This window comes from Anser cygnoides, chromosome 7 (genome assembly GCF_040182565.1).
Source record: "Anser cygnoides isolate HZ-2024a breed goose chromosome 7, Taihu_goose_T2T_genome, whole genome shotgun sequence".
Classification (NCBI taxonomy): Eukaryota; Metazoa; Chordata; class Aves; order Anseriformes; family Anatidae; genus Anser; species Anser cygnoides.
The window spans coordinates 19,539,504-19,552,583 of record NC_089879.1 but is presented as its reverse complement, the minus strand read 5'-3'; the positions used below and the strand labels follow the sequence as shown (position 1 = coordinate 19,552,583).

Genomic DNA, 13,080 nt, shown 5'->3' with positions numbered 1-13,080 from the left:
TAACTTCCAGGCTAAAAGAAGTAATGTTAGGTTTTTGTTCCTAAGTCTTGCAGCTTTTATACAGTACAAACCTGTAGAGATTAAAATTGAAGCTGGTGGAAGGTTTTTTTTTTCTTTTTTCTTTTTCTTTCTTAATATTGAAAACTTTGCATTTTATGAAAATAACACTTAAAATGAATCATGATTACATTTGTAACAATAATACCTTAAATCCAAATTATGTTGGATATTAATTTTCTTCTGCTTCCCTTCCCTTCCCTTCCCTTCCCTTCCCTTCCCTTCCCTTCCCTTCCCTTCCCTTCCCTTCCCTTCCCTTCCCTTCCCTTCCCTTCCCTTCCCTTCCCTTCCCTTCCCTTCCCTTCCCTTCCCTTCCCTTCCCTTCCCTTCCCTTCCCTTCCCTTCCCTTCCCTTCCCTTCCCTTCCCTTCCCTTCCCTTCCCTTCCCTTCCCTTCCCTTCCCTTCCCTTCCCTTCCCTTCCCTTCCCTTCCCTTCCCTTCCCTTCCCTTCCCTTCCCTTCCCTTCCCTTCCCTTCCCTTCTTTAGTGTCCAAGAAAGAGAAAAGCAAAGGAATGAAAGAATGAGAAGACAATTTATATTTTTACTGAAAGACCGGAGAAGGGTAGAGAATGTATATTCCCATTTTGAAACATCTCTAATTTCAGCCAGGATTCATGGTACAATCAGGAACAGGTGGAGAGTAATGGCACAGTTGTAATAAGCCCACATCGACAACTCTGCTGAACTGCCGTGTTCTAGATAAGCAGAAAATTCAGGAGGGTTTCGGATAAATGTATTGCAGCTATCCAGCCTGAGCTAATCTAGGCACACAGTTTTGCATTTTCGGCAAGTAATTTGTCAGCAAAAATAGGAAATTGATGTGCAGTCCTTGGAGAACTGGTGTATTGTGTGCTTGCACTGTACTGTCTGTATCCTGTAGATCCTACATTTCTAATGGACTTGCCTGTCCAGCATGGTGAACCAAAACAGAGTTAATACTAAAGAGTGAATATTAAATATATAATCAGGAGCCCTCCTATCCTTAATATTTGAAGAAGTGAGAACTCCAGTAAGGCCTTTGTTTAGCTACCAGGTACTGCAAACAGCTGCCACCAAACTAAATCCTACAGACTGTGCTGCTGATGCCTCTCCAGCTCTGAGGCCAGATGAAAGCCATTCTGCTGCAGGTGTCCACTTCACTGACACAAGATGAATGTGCTCAGTATGTCCAGGCAGATAAGCCATTGCTGTCTTTAGCCATATGGTTTGCTGTAAAGAAGTATTTTCTCCACCACTTCCAGCTCAGAAGTTTTGGTTATCAAGGCTGAGACTCCCAGGCCATTGCTTGCTCAGCTCTTCTGGTGCACTGGGCCTGTGTCAGGACGTGTGAGGGCACAGCAGGGCTCTGGCCAAAGCTTATGCCTTGGTGAGGGGACAGACTCAGGGTATCCCATTTTCTAGGGCTACACAGCGGCCTTTCTCCTGCGAGTCTTTCAGCTGATTTATGACTGACTATCCAGCATAAGCTTTGTGATAAGGTACAAAAGAGGAACAGGGCCATCTTGGCATCAGCAGGCCACACGAAGGCTCTGAGGCAGGTTGGCAGGATGATATGGTGCTGAGGCAGCCTGGTGGCAGCAGTCAGTGCACAGATGGCAGCAGGGCAGTTCAGAGACATGACGAGAGCAGAAAAGGCTGTGTCCAGCCCAAAGGGAGACAGACTTTGCACAGACATTAGATTTGAATGCACCACTGCATGGCGAATAACAAAGGGCCATGGCAGCCCAGAGCTGGTGCTGAGGCAGCGCGTGGGCCTCTCACAGCCCAAACATGGCACTGAGACAGTGTGTGGGCCCCTCACAGCCCAGAGATGGCACCGAGACAGCACATGGGCCCTTCACAGCTCAGATGGCACTGAGGCAACGTGGGGATGGGACAGAAATTAGAGAAAGTGATGAAAGCTGAAGAGGGCCCAAAAATGGCTTGAGGCATTTTGTAGGCCTCAGTCAGCCCTGGGGCTGCGCTGAGGAGATTTGCATCTGAGGCACATCCAGCTCCACTCTCCTACCCTGCAGACCAGCAAGAAGAGCTCTTCGAGCACCTTGCTCTCCAGAGACTGCAGAAGGACCTGCCCTGGTTTTCCCTGTGCTAAACATGACAAATGGTAAGTTGGGGAGTTCAAATGGTTAGAAGGGAGGTGGTTAGCTCTAAGATGCAGCTAGAGGGGAAGCAGAGCTTTTGTTAAGCTGTTTGAGGACAGGACCTTGCCTCACACAGATTGCTCATTTACTACATGTTGTCTTTGCCAGATTGTTCTGTGTGCCCTTCTGTACTTTTCCAGTCTTCCCTGCAGTAACAAACATCAATTCAGTGCTGCATATGGGCAGCTACAGTGAGGTGTTAATACCTCCTGGAGTGTGGGCCTGTGTGGACCTACGTGTTGCATGATTCCTGTGACCAGGCGCAGAGGGAGGCTGGAGGAGACTCAGCTGCGGTCTGGGAGCTGTGTTAGAGCACAATTGTGTCTGAAATTATAAGCCTTCTGGAGAGAAAGTCTAAAACCTGTTAATATGAATTTCAGGAACTGCCAATTCTGGGTTAACATTTCTGTATGGTCAAGGGTATTTCCAGCATAAAGGTATCTGAGCAGATGCCAGCTGACCACCTCCAGATTCCTATGAGGCTATTGGCTCTTAATCAGTAATCATGAAAATGGAGATCTTTTTGGCTTTTAGTGATCACTGGTGCTGTGTTGTTGTTAAGTGATAAGTTGCATCTGCTGTTCTTCCGCGTTGAGACATGACACAGGATATTTTGCCTGCTGCATACACAGAAAAGGTAGGAAGATATGTAAAAATAGCAACACTTTTATCTCCTGAACAGCTTCCACCACCTCATCGTGGTATCTATTAAGAATGGAGTGCTGCTCAGTAGCCTTAAAATTGTCTGTGGCATCAGCTGGTGATTCTGATGTTAAAAGGGTCGTTGTTATACAGCTAATGGGTCTGAATATGAGGACGTACTTCAGCCATGTGTTTATGTTAAGCAAGTATGTTTCGTTTTTAACTGTACATCTGCTGGATGTTGCACAAGCCCCAGCCTGCTCCTCAGTAGCAGCAAGCTGCTGGTCAACATCCACAGTTTGGTGGCGAGGGGCGCTTTTCTCAATGTCTGAAGGGGCCTGGCTTGATGCAGGTGGCAGGGTGCTTTGCCTGCTCGTGCAACCTGTATATTTTCTAGTGCTTTTTGGCCACCTGGCTGATTCTTTGCACCCCAAGGAAACTGAGAAGTGAATGTGAGCAGTTGTTTAAAATCAAATTTTCAAAACTACCTAAATTGGGCTGCTAAATTTACAATGTAAAACCAAACACCAATTTGACACATACTTCAGCCATGCCATAGGTAGCATCTGTAGTCACTACTGGGTTCTCATTCCTTCTTGACCCTGATCGTCACCCTGTGGAAAGATTCATGTTTCAATTTACTGCTATATCAACCAAAATGTTAAGCCTTTGGGAACATGATCATTAAAGCTGGCTGGAGGAGGAATTGATATTTTTTTTTTTGTTGTTGAAATACAAAAGAGACTTGTACTACAATTTTGGGAATAAGTCTATAGAGCTTCACTGGAATTGTGATAGCATAGCTAGGATCTGAATTTTTGAGCCAAAAAAAATGGCTTTAGATCTTTTTATTTTTATTTTTTCAAGTAAGTTTGGAAAACAAAGATCGATATTTGACTTCAGAGTGTGAAAAAAAGAATAATTGATTGTAGAGAATTTCTCTCTGTGGGGACTGGTCTTTCCCCTTCCCTACTATTTCATATGATTATGGATGAAGTCCTGTATTCAGTGAACTTGGAATTATAACAAGGACCTTGTGTTTAGATGACTTAAGAGCAGCACACAGTTGCAATTACCTTAACACATGGGTGAATAAGTTTTCTAATGTGTTCACACCACATGCTTGTTCAATGGTTTGTTTTACTTTAAGAAGAGAAGTTATACAAAATATCATGAGTTTAGGAGACATCAACAAAACAAGAAGAGAATATGGGGGGTTCTGAAAGGAATAAGACATAACAACTGTAAGATGACAGAAGCCAGTGGGGAGTGGTAAAATGAGAGGATGTCACAGGAAACCTAAGAGTTTAATGACATGCATCTATGGATGGATGGAGTTCGCATGGACCCAGACCTCAGATCTGATCCAATTGCAGCCCAGTTCTAATGAAAAAGGCTATAAATCAGTCCCAGGATTCTGATGAATCGTGCTTTGTGCTCATGATCTGTGATATAACCATCAGTTCTTGATGGAATTATAACCATCCTGCTCACACTCACCTGCTATTTTCTCTGTATTAAGTTAACAATAGTAAATAAACTGCATATTAGATTTCAAGCTGAGCTGTTCGTGCCGAATGAATTCGTCTTGCCCACAGGCTGCCTTAATTTAAAACATATGTATTCATTTGAACCATTTTGCTTCCATACATTAAGCTTCTGTTGAGACAATATTCAATATTTTGTACAGACATATAGTTTGCTATGAGTTTGAATCAAAAATGTTCTCTGATAGATTTATTTTTTTTTTGTGGAAGGTGGAGTGATAGAAATGAGGTGGACCATGATGGCTTTGTACAGCACTTAAAATTAGCACCTGAAAACAACACAAGACACTGTCTTTTCTTGTATGGGCAAAACCTTCACTAAAATCAAAGAAAGTTTTCTTTAATTGCAGGAAAGATGGGATTCTTGTTTAGTGAAAATACAAGTGAAGTCAGGAGGACCATTGTATGACAGTGTATTTATCTTATGCAATAGCATGTGTCCCAGAACATAGACAGGTATTTTCAATTGATCCCAGTTCTAAGGCGTGAAAGAATTTTGTATGACGGGGCAACCCTGGCTATACGTACAGAGTGGGTGACAAGACGCTGGAGAGCAGCCCTGCAGAGAGGGATCTGGGGGTTGTGGTTGACAGCAAGTTGAATATGAGCCAGCAGTGTGCCCTGGCAGCCAGGAGGGCCAACAGTATCCTGGGATACATCAAGCACGGCATCGCTAGTTGGTCAAGGGGAGTGATTGTCCCGCTGTACTCTGCGCTGGTGTGGCCTCACCTCCAGTACTGTGTGCAGTTCTGGGCACCACAGTACAAAAAGGACATGAAACTGTTGGAGAGTGTCCAGAGGAGGGCGGTGAAGATGGTGAAGGGCCTGGAGGGGAAGACATACGAGGAGCGGCTGAGGTCACTGGGCCTGTTCAGCCTGGAGAAGAGGAGGCTGAGGGGGGACCTCATCACAGTCTACAACTTCCTTGCGAGGGGGAGTGGAGAGGCAGGTGACCTATTCTCTGTTACCACCAGTGACAGGACCCGCGGGAACGGTGTTAAGCTGAGGCAGGGGAAGTTTAGGCTGGACATCAGGAAGAGGTTCTTCACCAAAAGGGTGGCTGCACACTGGAACAGGCTCCCCAGTGAAGTAGTCACTGCACCAAGCCTGTCTGAATTTAAGAAGCGATTGGACTGTGCACTTAGTCACATGGTCTAAACTTTTGGGCAGACCTGTGCGGTGCCAGGAGTTGGACTTGATGATCCTTATGGGTCCCTTCCAACTCGGGATATTCTATGATTCTATGATTCTATGTAAAATAGAGTTTCTCCTAAGAAGAAATAAAGAAAAAGAAACACAGCCTGGTGGCAGACTCCAAAGAAATTATTTAGACCCCTAAAAATGAGTTCTTTTCACAAGTGCTGAGCACTGCCAACCCCCACTGTTGTTAGGGTACAGCTCCTAAGACTGGACATTGTTTGACTGCATGTTCTTGCAAAGAAATACTAAGAATATGCAGTAGGTCAAAGTGGCTCTTTATCTTTGTGCAGAGATAAGGGCTGCTGTTCCTCCTAGGAAACAGTGTCTTAGAAGCGGAAGGCTGTGCTTCTTATCATTCAAGTATGTGCCATAAAGGGGTAAAAATAGGGACATTGAGGATAAGAAAGATGAAACCAAGGCACCTGCTACCCACAGAAGGAAACTTGGGAATGAGATGAGATGGAGAGTCTTGTCTGTTTTGGAAATTGCAAAACTTCACTTAGAGGAGTAAATAATTTGCATTAAAATCATCTGCAAAAGCCTCTGAGATTACTGACGTGAGAAAAGGCTTGCAGAATTTAGACTCCTGACTTTACCATGCAGACCAAATTCAGCTCACTGAGTTTTACAAAAGTTGAAAATGTCAGAACTGAATGACAGAGTTATATTTCTGTATCTATTAAACATATACAGGACATCCTCAATTCCATAGGCTGCTTTGAAGATGCTTTGGTTTGTGACCTGAACTGATGTGATTTAAGAGAAAAGTTCAAATAAGGTATTCAGATTATATCACTGTTAGAAATAATGCATGGTTCTTTCAATCTCACAAAATTTTAATTCATGATACATAATGCAGACTATTTACAGTGATTGCCATTTTTTAAATGCCAGCTTTCCTTCAAAAGAAGCAGCACCAACAGCTAGCCCAATGCTGTGCTCCAAACCTTGTTTGCAAGGATTTTCATTTGCATTACTAATGTACAGATTTACAGAGAGCAGAAAGGGGTGTATTCTTAGAGCTTCTGCCTTGTATACTACCTGCAGCCACATTCCGCCACTTTCATCCCTTCGTAGTTATATATCAACGTGGGTACCCCAGCATCATCCTTATACAGAATAGAGATGGAATCCAATTTGGTTGGTACACAGCAGGCCTTAGAAGCTTTCTTTGGGTTTTGGAGGTGCACCAGAGTTTGAACAATAGCGTGTTTTGTTGGGGTAACGTTATCTGTCAGAGGGAAGAAGCAACCTCCTTTGCACTCAAAAGCCTCATAGTCTTTGGGAGCGATGATCCAGGAATCCCAGCCAATCTCCTCGAAGTTCACATGGAGGGAAGTTCTCCGGCAGTGGTTGGCTAGGATGCTTCTCTTGCTTCTGGAGGAATGCCGGCGGGGCCCAGTGACGGCCTTTCCCTCTCGTGGTTCTTCTTCAGACGAAGTGTTGTTCTTTCCTAATTTATTTAGTACATTTTCTTGTTCGTGAACAATCATCTCCCGGAGCTCCACTTTGGTCTCTTTTGTCCCATTGCTGCGGTCATTGGAGAACACTATTAACAGGGGCAGATTTTTTTTGTCAGGAGTAACACTGATATCCAGCTTCCCACAAGTGAAACCACCCAGAGCCTTACTCTCTATAACAACCTCTAGCTTGTTTTTAGTCTTCAGTTTGTCTGCCCTGACCCATCTTTTCACAGCGCTGGACACTTCAAACATCTCCCAGCCACATTCCTGGATATTGTGGGAAACGAGGAAAGATTTTGTGCTTTCTGGGTTTTCCCAGTGGTCTCCATCTAGAACATCATAAATGACCATGTTGCCTTCCAGTCTAGACAGAGACCCAACTTCCCTGTGACAGGAGATAAAAATTCTCAGTTCAGCTCTGGTGATTTCCTCATATCGTGGAATAGAGATGTTGAAGAGCAAGATGTGTTTCTGAAATGGATTTTCTTCTGGTGAAGCTAAAGAAACAACATCTGCAATAGGAAATTAAAACAAGTGGTTACAGTGCTTCTGACTGTCCAAATAACTTGCTTTTCAAAGATGCAGGGTATATTTTGGAAGTGAAATAAGAACATGGTTACCTAGTAATAAAAAAATAATACTGTCTTCTGGCCGGGTTTCAGGGGCAGAGAGTGAAAAGTCGAAATGGAGGTCCCTGATGGTGGTGGTATTCTCACCAAGATTTCATGGTCAGGTGAGTATGGGGAGGAGTGGAGGGATAGCATCAAGAGTCTGCCTAGAAGAAGGTGTGGGTAGTGCTGGTCAATAGTAGGTGTGTAAATAAAGCATCTAAAGTGTTCAAATTTAGCATTTTCCTGAAGAGATTTTTACAGAAAGGATTCTCAAAAAAAGCTGTGGGAATTTACCACTGATCATCGTGCAATGGGATGAACTGCTCGCCTAGTATGGAGAAGTATAGTGTGTACTTGTCTCTTTCTAAGAATTAGTTGTGCTGAGGCTTTTGCCTCAGCTGTCTTCAGATAGCTTTGAAAGCAGCTTGGGTGACTGAGAGTTAGGGGAAATAGAAAAGCGTTTGAAAAACCTGAATCAAAGCTTGAGGGTCTGTCTAATTTGGCACTTGGTGATAAACAGCCTTTCATGTCTGGGTCTGTTCCAGGCAGGACTCACTGAGCTTATGTGATATATATATATATATTTCCTGCAAATGTATGTGCAGTACCAGCAATCTGCCTTGGGAGGGGCAGATATTTGGCTGGAAGATCATATCGGTAATGTTTTAAAGTGATCACTGACTGATGTCTATTTAATGGTCAATGTGAGATAATTACTCAAGCATCATTTAGAGCAATTTTAATTGGTTACTTTTGACACTTGCCTACTTTTTACACTTTTTCAGCGTTTACCCCCTAAAGCAGTCTGAGAGGAGAGTGGGATGTGGGAACTGTAATCTAGCTGTTATACTGTCTTGCTGTAATCTGGCTGTCATACTGTTAAGGTTTCTTTCTATTTCAGGACTAGGGTCACTGATTTGAGAGAGATCCCTATAGTGCTGTTACCTGCATATGTCTATTTTTTTATATAAACAGATTCTCCCTGTCGCATTTCTATCCCAAGAATTGCATTTACTTATAACTATTTTTTACTGCTTCTTGAGGTAGAGCTTTCAAAAATCTATTTATTGTTACACAGATCTTGATCTTTTGTTGTTGTTGTTGAGACAAGCTTGACTACCACTTTCCCTATAAATCTGCCTGTCTAAACCAGAATCTGTGGGGAGCACTGCTGTTCCTTTCTTGGATCCAGAGACAAATTTCTCAGCTGGCTACTGTGTTGTTAAGGATGACAGGAGCCTACCAGAAAGAAGAGCTTTCTTGCATGGATGTCTCAGTTATAGATGATCAAAAGTATTCTAACACAGAAGATCAGTGACAAATCTCTAGCTTGGAGAAACATGGTTCATGTAAATGCTGTATGCAGGACATTGTCTCAGTTGATGCATTTGAGAAGAGAATATTGTACAATAAGAACATCAAAGAAGAAAACTTAAGGTAATGGTATTTTTTAAAGATGAATGAAATGATGGAGCAAGACTACAGTCCAAAATTTTAACCTGCTTAGTTTCTAAATAATCTGTGGAAGTTAGACACTCAGTTTCCTCAGAAATTCAAAATAATCTGAGTAACTGCTGTCCATATACTTCTTTAAAAATTCTAGTCCACATATTCAGGACTTCTCCTACCTTCAGTACTGAAGCTCCTCACAATGTTGGATGCGGGGATGGAGGACTTGTCCGCAGTGTATCTGTTGTATAAATCAATCATGAACTGTGGTGGTTCTTCCTTGGTCTTCACTTGTGAGGGGACCCTTGATAAATTCAAACTTCTTAGTAAATCCGTCTTCATATTCTCCAGGAAAGATTTAAAGTCAAAATGGGTCTCATCTTCCACTTCCCCAGGATCGTGAATGGGTGCGTCAGACTTTCCCATAGCTGATAACTTGTCCCAGTTTTCCAAAGGCTTGCCTCTTGTCAGACAGGCAATGATATTGAAAACAGACAGTGCAGCTAATACTCCAAAATAATGCATTTCTTATATATTTACTTTCTGATGGAGAGACGAGAGGACAGGGGTATTTTAGCTGATTAAAAATGTTGTACCATTACAGACAGAGGAAAGGAGATGGAAGTCAAACAACTGGAATGCCCTTTGCAAATAACTTTCTTGTGTTCTTTTCACAGTCTGCTTCAAGCCCCAGCCTCTTGTCAGTTGTCAAGCAGATTGGTTGTACACTTGCCCTTATCTGAGTCATTGATGCCATGCTTCAGCTTCTGTTATCTAGCAAAGCTCTTAGTTAATGAAGATTCTGTAAACATCTGACAAACACATATGGCTGGTGGGAAGGACATTGTATATTGTAAAGAATCCACATTTCACTTAAGGGTCATCATTGCTTAATTACACTCTTTTATCATTTCCTTTCCAACACAGACAGAAGCTTTCTTAGGGACGTTGAGACTTACACAGTTTTCATCAAGACTAGAAAACAGAGATTTAGAACAAAAATCCTCTGTTGACTGTTAGTAAACAACATCTCACAAATCTCTGTCACAGTCCCTTAACCTGTCATCAGAAAATCTCCAGTAATTTGATGGAGACCTGTGATTCTGCAAGACATGATCTCATGGCAGTGCAAACAACCTTAAAACTTCTTTCGTTTATCAGCCAAGAGCTATTATTTGTACACACTGAAATATCTGTTTTGTGTCAAGTTTGCTTCATGCTGTTTGCAGGCTTGTCCATTTGGAGTTTGATTCCTTTGGTAGATGGGAATTAATTATTGTTTTTATAGTATCTTACGTAATATATTTCTTAGATTCTTGATGGTCAGTCCAGTCCCAGAGCAACCAGTCATTATTTCAGTGACCTCAGAATAAAGACAGAACTAAGCCTTCTAAGGCTATGTGGAAAGTAAGAGGTCTCTGTGAAGATAAGGAAGATTATCTATGCAGATAATGTTACCCATGAAAAGAAGTGGCCAAGAGAAAAATACGAGTCTGATGATATCATTTCTCATGATACAGAGAAAAATAAAAAGTGTATTTATAAGCAAAAATGGCACTTGTTATTTATCTGAATGAATCTCATTATCTAATCTAGTGATACATGTTCTGTCAGTATTATTAACGCATCATTTTTTCTAAGCACAGTTTAATCCACACTGCACATGTGCCACAAAATCTGAATAGCATTAGGAGCTCTTACATTGAAAAAAACAAATCGCAAAGATACAGACAAGATTTTGTCCTTTCTTCTCTAGTTTTGTAGCAGGGCATACACAGTGTTTAAAGTGAGCCCAGACTTCTCAAATGCTCACTTTTGTATCTGTTCAATTGACAACTGGGATCTGAGAGTCTGGTTAACTATGTTCCTAAGCTTTAAAGTGAGAAAGGATTGCTTTGCACTGATCCTGTTCTCCTGAATTAGCAAGATTGGTTTGTTTTACTCAAGGCCCTTGTATCTTCTACCTGTGTGCAAGAGCCTGATGGCCTGTGTTTGGCTAAAGCATAACTTTTCAAGGGTCTCCAGAATCTATCTGAAGATGTCAAGAAATTGAGTGGTTTTTTTTTTTTTTCTTTTCACTTTTTGTAGCACTTTTTCCAGAAGATTATCACTCACACTTAAAAAAAAAAAATCCTGGTACTTCATTTATTGTTTCATTGTGTCTGCCTTTACCTTCTAGACACTAGTTCTTTCCTGCTGGCTTAAGGAGCCCCACAGTGCAGGCATTTCCCCCCCATCAAAGTACTTGCACAGTGTAATCAAGTTACTTCTCAGTTTGCTTTCTGATAAAATAAACAGTTAGAGAATGTATCTTACAGAACGTGTCTAAAAATGCACCAATTCTTCTTGTTTCTGTTTGTGTCAGATTTTCAGTGCCTTTTTGAAAAGGTGAACACTGGGGCTACACATGGTTTTCTAGTGGCAGTCCATCAGTACCACATGCAAAAATAAAATCTTTTCTTCTGGGGTTTGCTCCACTGTGCATCTTTTAAGGCTTTCATGTAGCTCTTTTACGTAGCATCACTGTGGATGCTCATATAATGCTATAAGACCATGACAACCACCAAAACTGTTTTAAAAGTCATGATTTTCAAGGGTGCAATCTTCTGCTCAGTAGGAACAGCCTCCATTTCTTGTGCCTAGGTACAACGTTCTGCATCTGTCTACCTTGAAATGAGTTTTGATTATATAGAGTGCAGCTAAACCAAGATGTCTATACAAATACCTCTCTCCTAAACACTCCTATGCAAATGCTGTGGATGTTGTCATATACAGACTTCCAGTTCATATACGAAGATGTCACATAGTGTCAGGCCAAGTGTCATCTTTGCAGAAACTTTACAATGAACAGTTTTATTCAGTGACAATTGCTTTTGAAAGCTGCTCTTTGAGGTTTGGCAGTGAGACAGTTGCTAATTCATTTGATAAACAAATACATTTATATTGTCCAGTGGTTCCTTCTAATTGTGCTGCCTTGTAAAAGTGAAGTGAAACAGTCCACAAAAAGCTAAGTACATTCTACCTGTTGCTTTTACCTTTGACAATTAAACTGTGATCTCAAAGAATGAAATGAATTTTGTTTTAGGAAAAAATGTCCTTTAAACTTCGCTGACTAGTATCAGCTGTTTTCCTGGTTTATCTGTCTTTAATCATCCAATATTACTATATCCTCAATTCTTTCAGGATTAATTAGTGGGATTATCTTAACCTGCTATTTTAAGTGTTTGTCAATATAACTTTCTCAAGAAATTTAGACATCGAGTGGAATGGTTTATAGGATGGTCATAGAGACCAAAAGGGCTGTTGGAAGAGAAGAACCAAGAGAGCAGTGATGCTGGTGTTTTCCAACAGCAGCCGACTGCATTTGTGCCATTTTAAAAATAATTTAAAGTGTTTAATGCAAAGCTTCCTTTTCTGAAGGAAGATTAGATGTCTAAATACCAAAGACACAGAAAGTAGTAGCCACTTCTAAACAAATAGTGGTTAAAGGCCTTGGTCACATTTGAGAATTGACCGATACAGCTAAACCAGAAAATGCGTTGTGACAAACATGGGTTTCTACTCGAAGTTACACTATTCCCCTAAATGAAACAAATTTTACTAATAAGAGAATTGTCTTGTTTGTGTAGTAAGGGAATGCCTTGATAGCTATGTCACTTATGGGTGTAATTTTGGTTTGCCTGTGCTAAATTGTAAAGTTATGCCAACAAACCTTTAAATGCATATTAGATCTTTCAAGGTTTTCTAGGTATCCTAAAGAGTGTAGGAGTAGTGTTTTCCCTTATATCCTATAGACCTTACAGCAGATTGTAAGATGGTATCTCTATTTTGTAATTGCTTGCATGGCACATCTTGGAAAGCAAATTTGTACTCAGTGACTAACTCAAGATACAGAAAAGACTCCCAGAGGAGAACAAAATGCAAAAGACCATATCATAAATACACTACACTAATATGTCATTCTGTTCACA

The 13,080-nt window shown here is 41.4% G+C and overlaps 1 protein-coding gene across 1 annotated transcript; it reads right to left on the bottom strand.

Moving 5' to 3' along the window:
- Positions 1-6,281: 6,281 nt before the first annotated feature.
- On the bottom strand, positions 6,282-11,673 carry GDF2 (growth differentiation factor 2). Its single transcript, XM_013198932.3, has 2 exons — positions 9,289-11,673; positions 6,282-7,561 (listed from the first exon to the last, which is right to left on the bottom strand). Exons 1-2 carry the CDS (start codon positions 9,632-9,634, stop codon positions 6,624-6,626), a joined length of 1,284 nt encoding a protein of 427 aa, XP_013054386.2. The 5' UTR covers positions 9,635-11,673; the 3' UTR covers positions 6,282-6,623.
- Between the last annotated feature and the right edge of the window lie 1,407 nt (positions 11,674-13,080).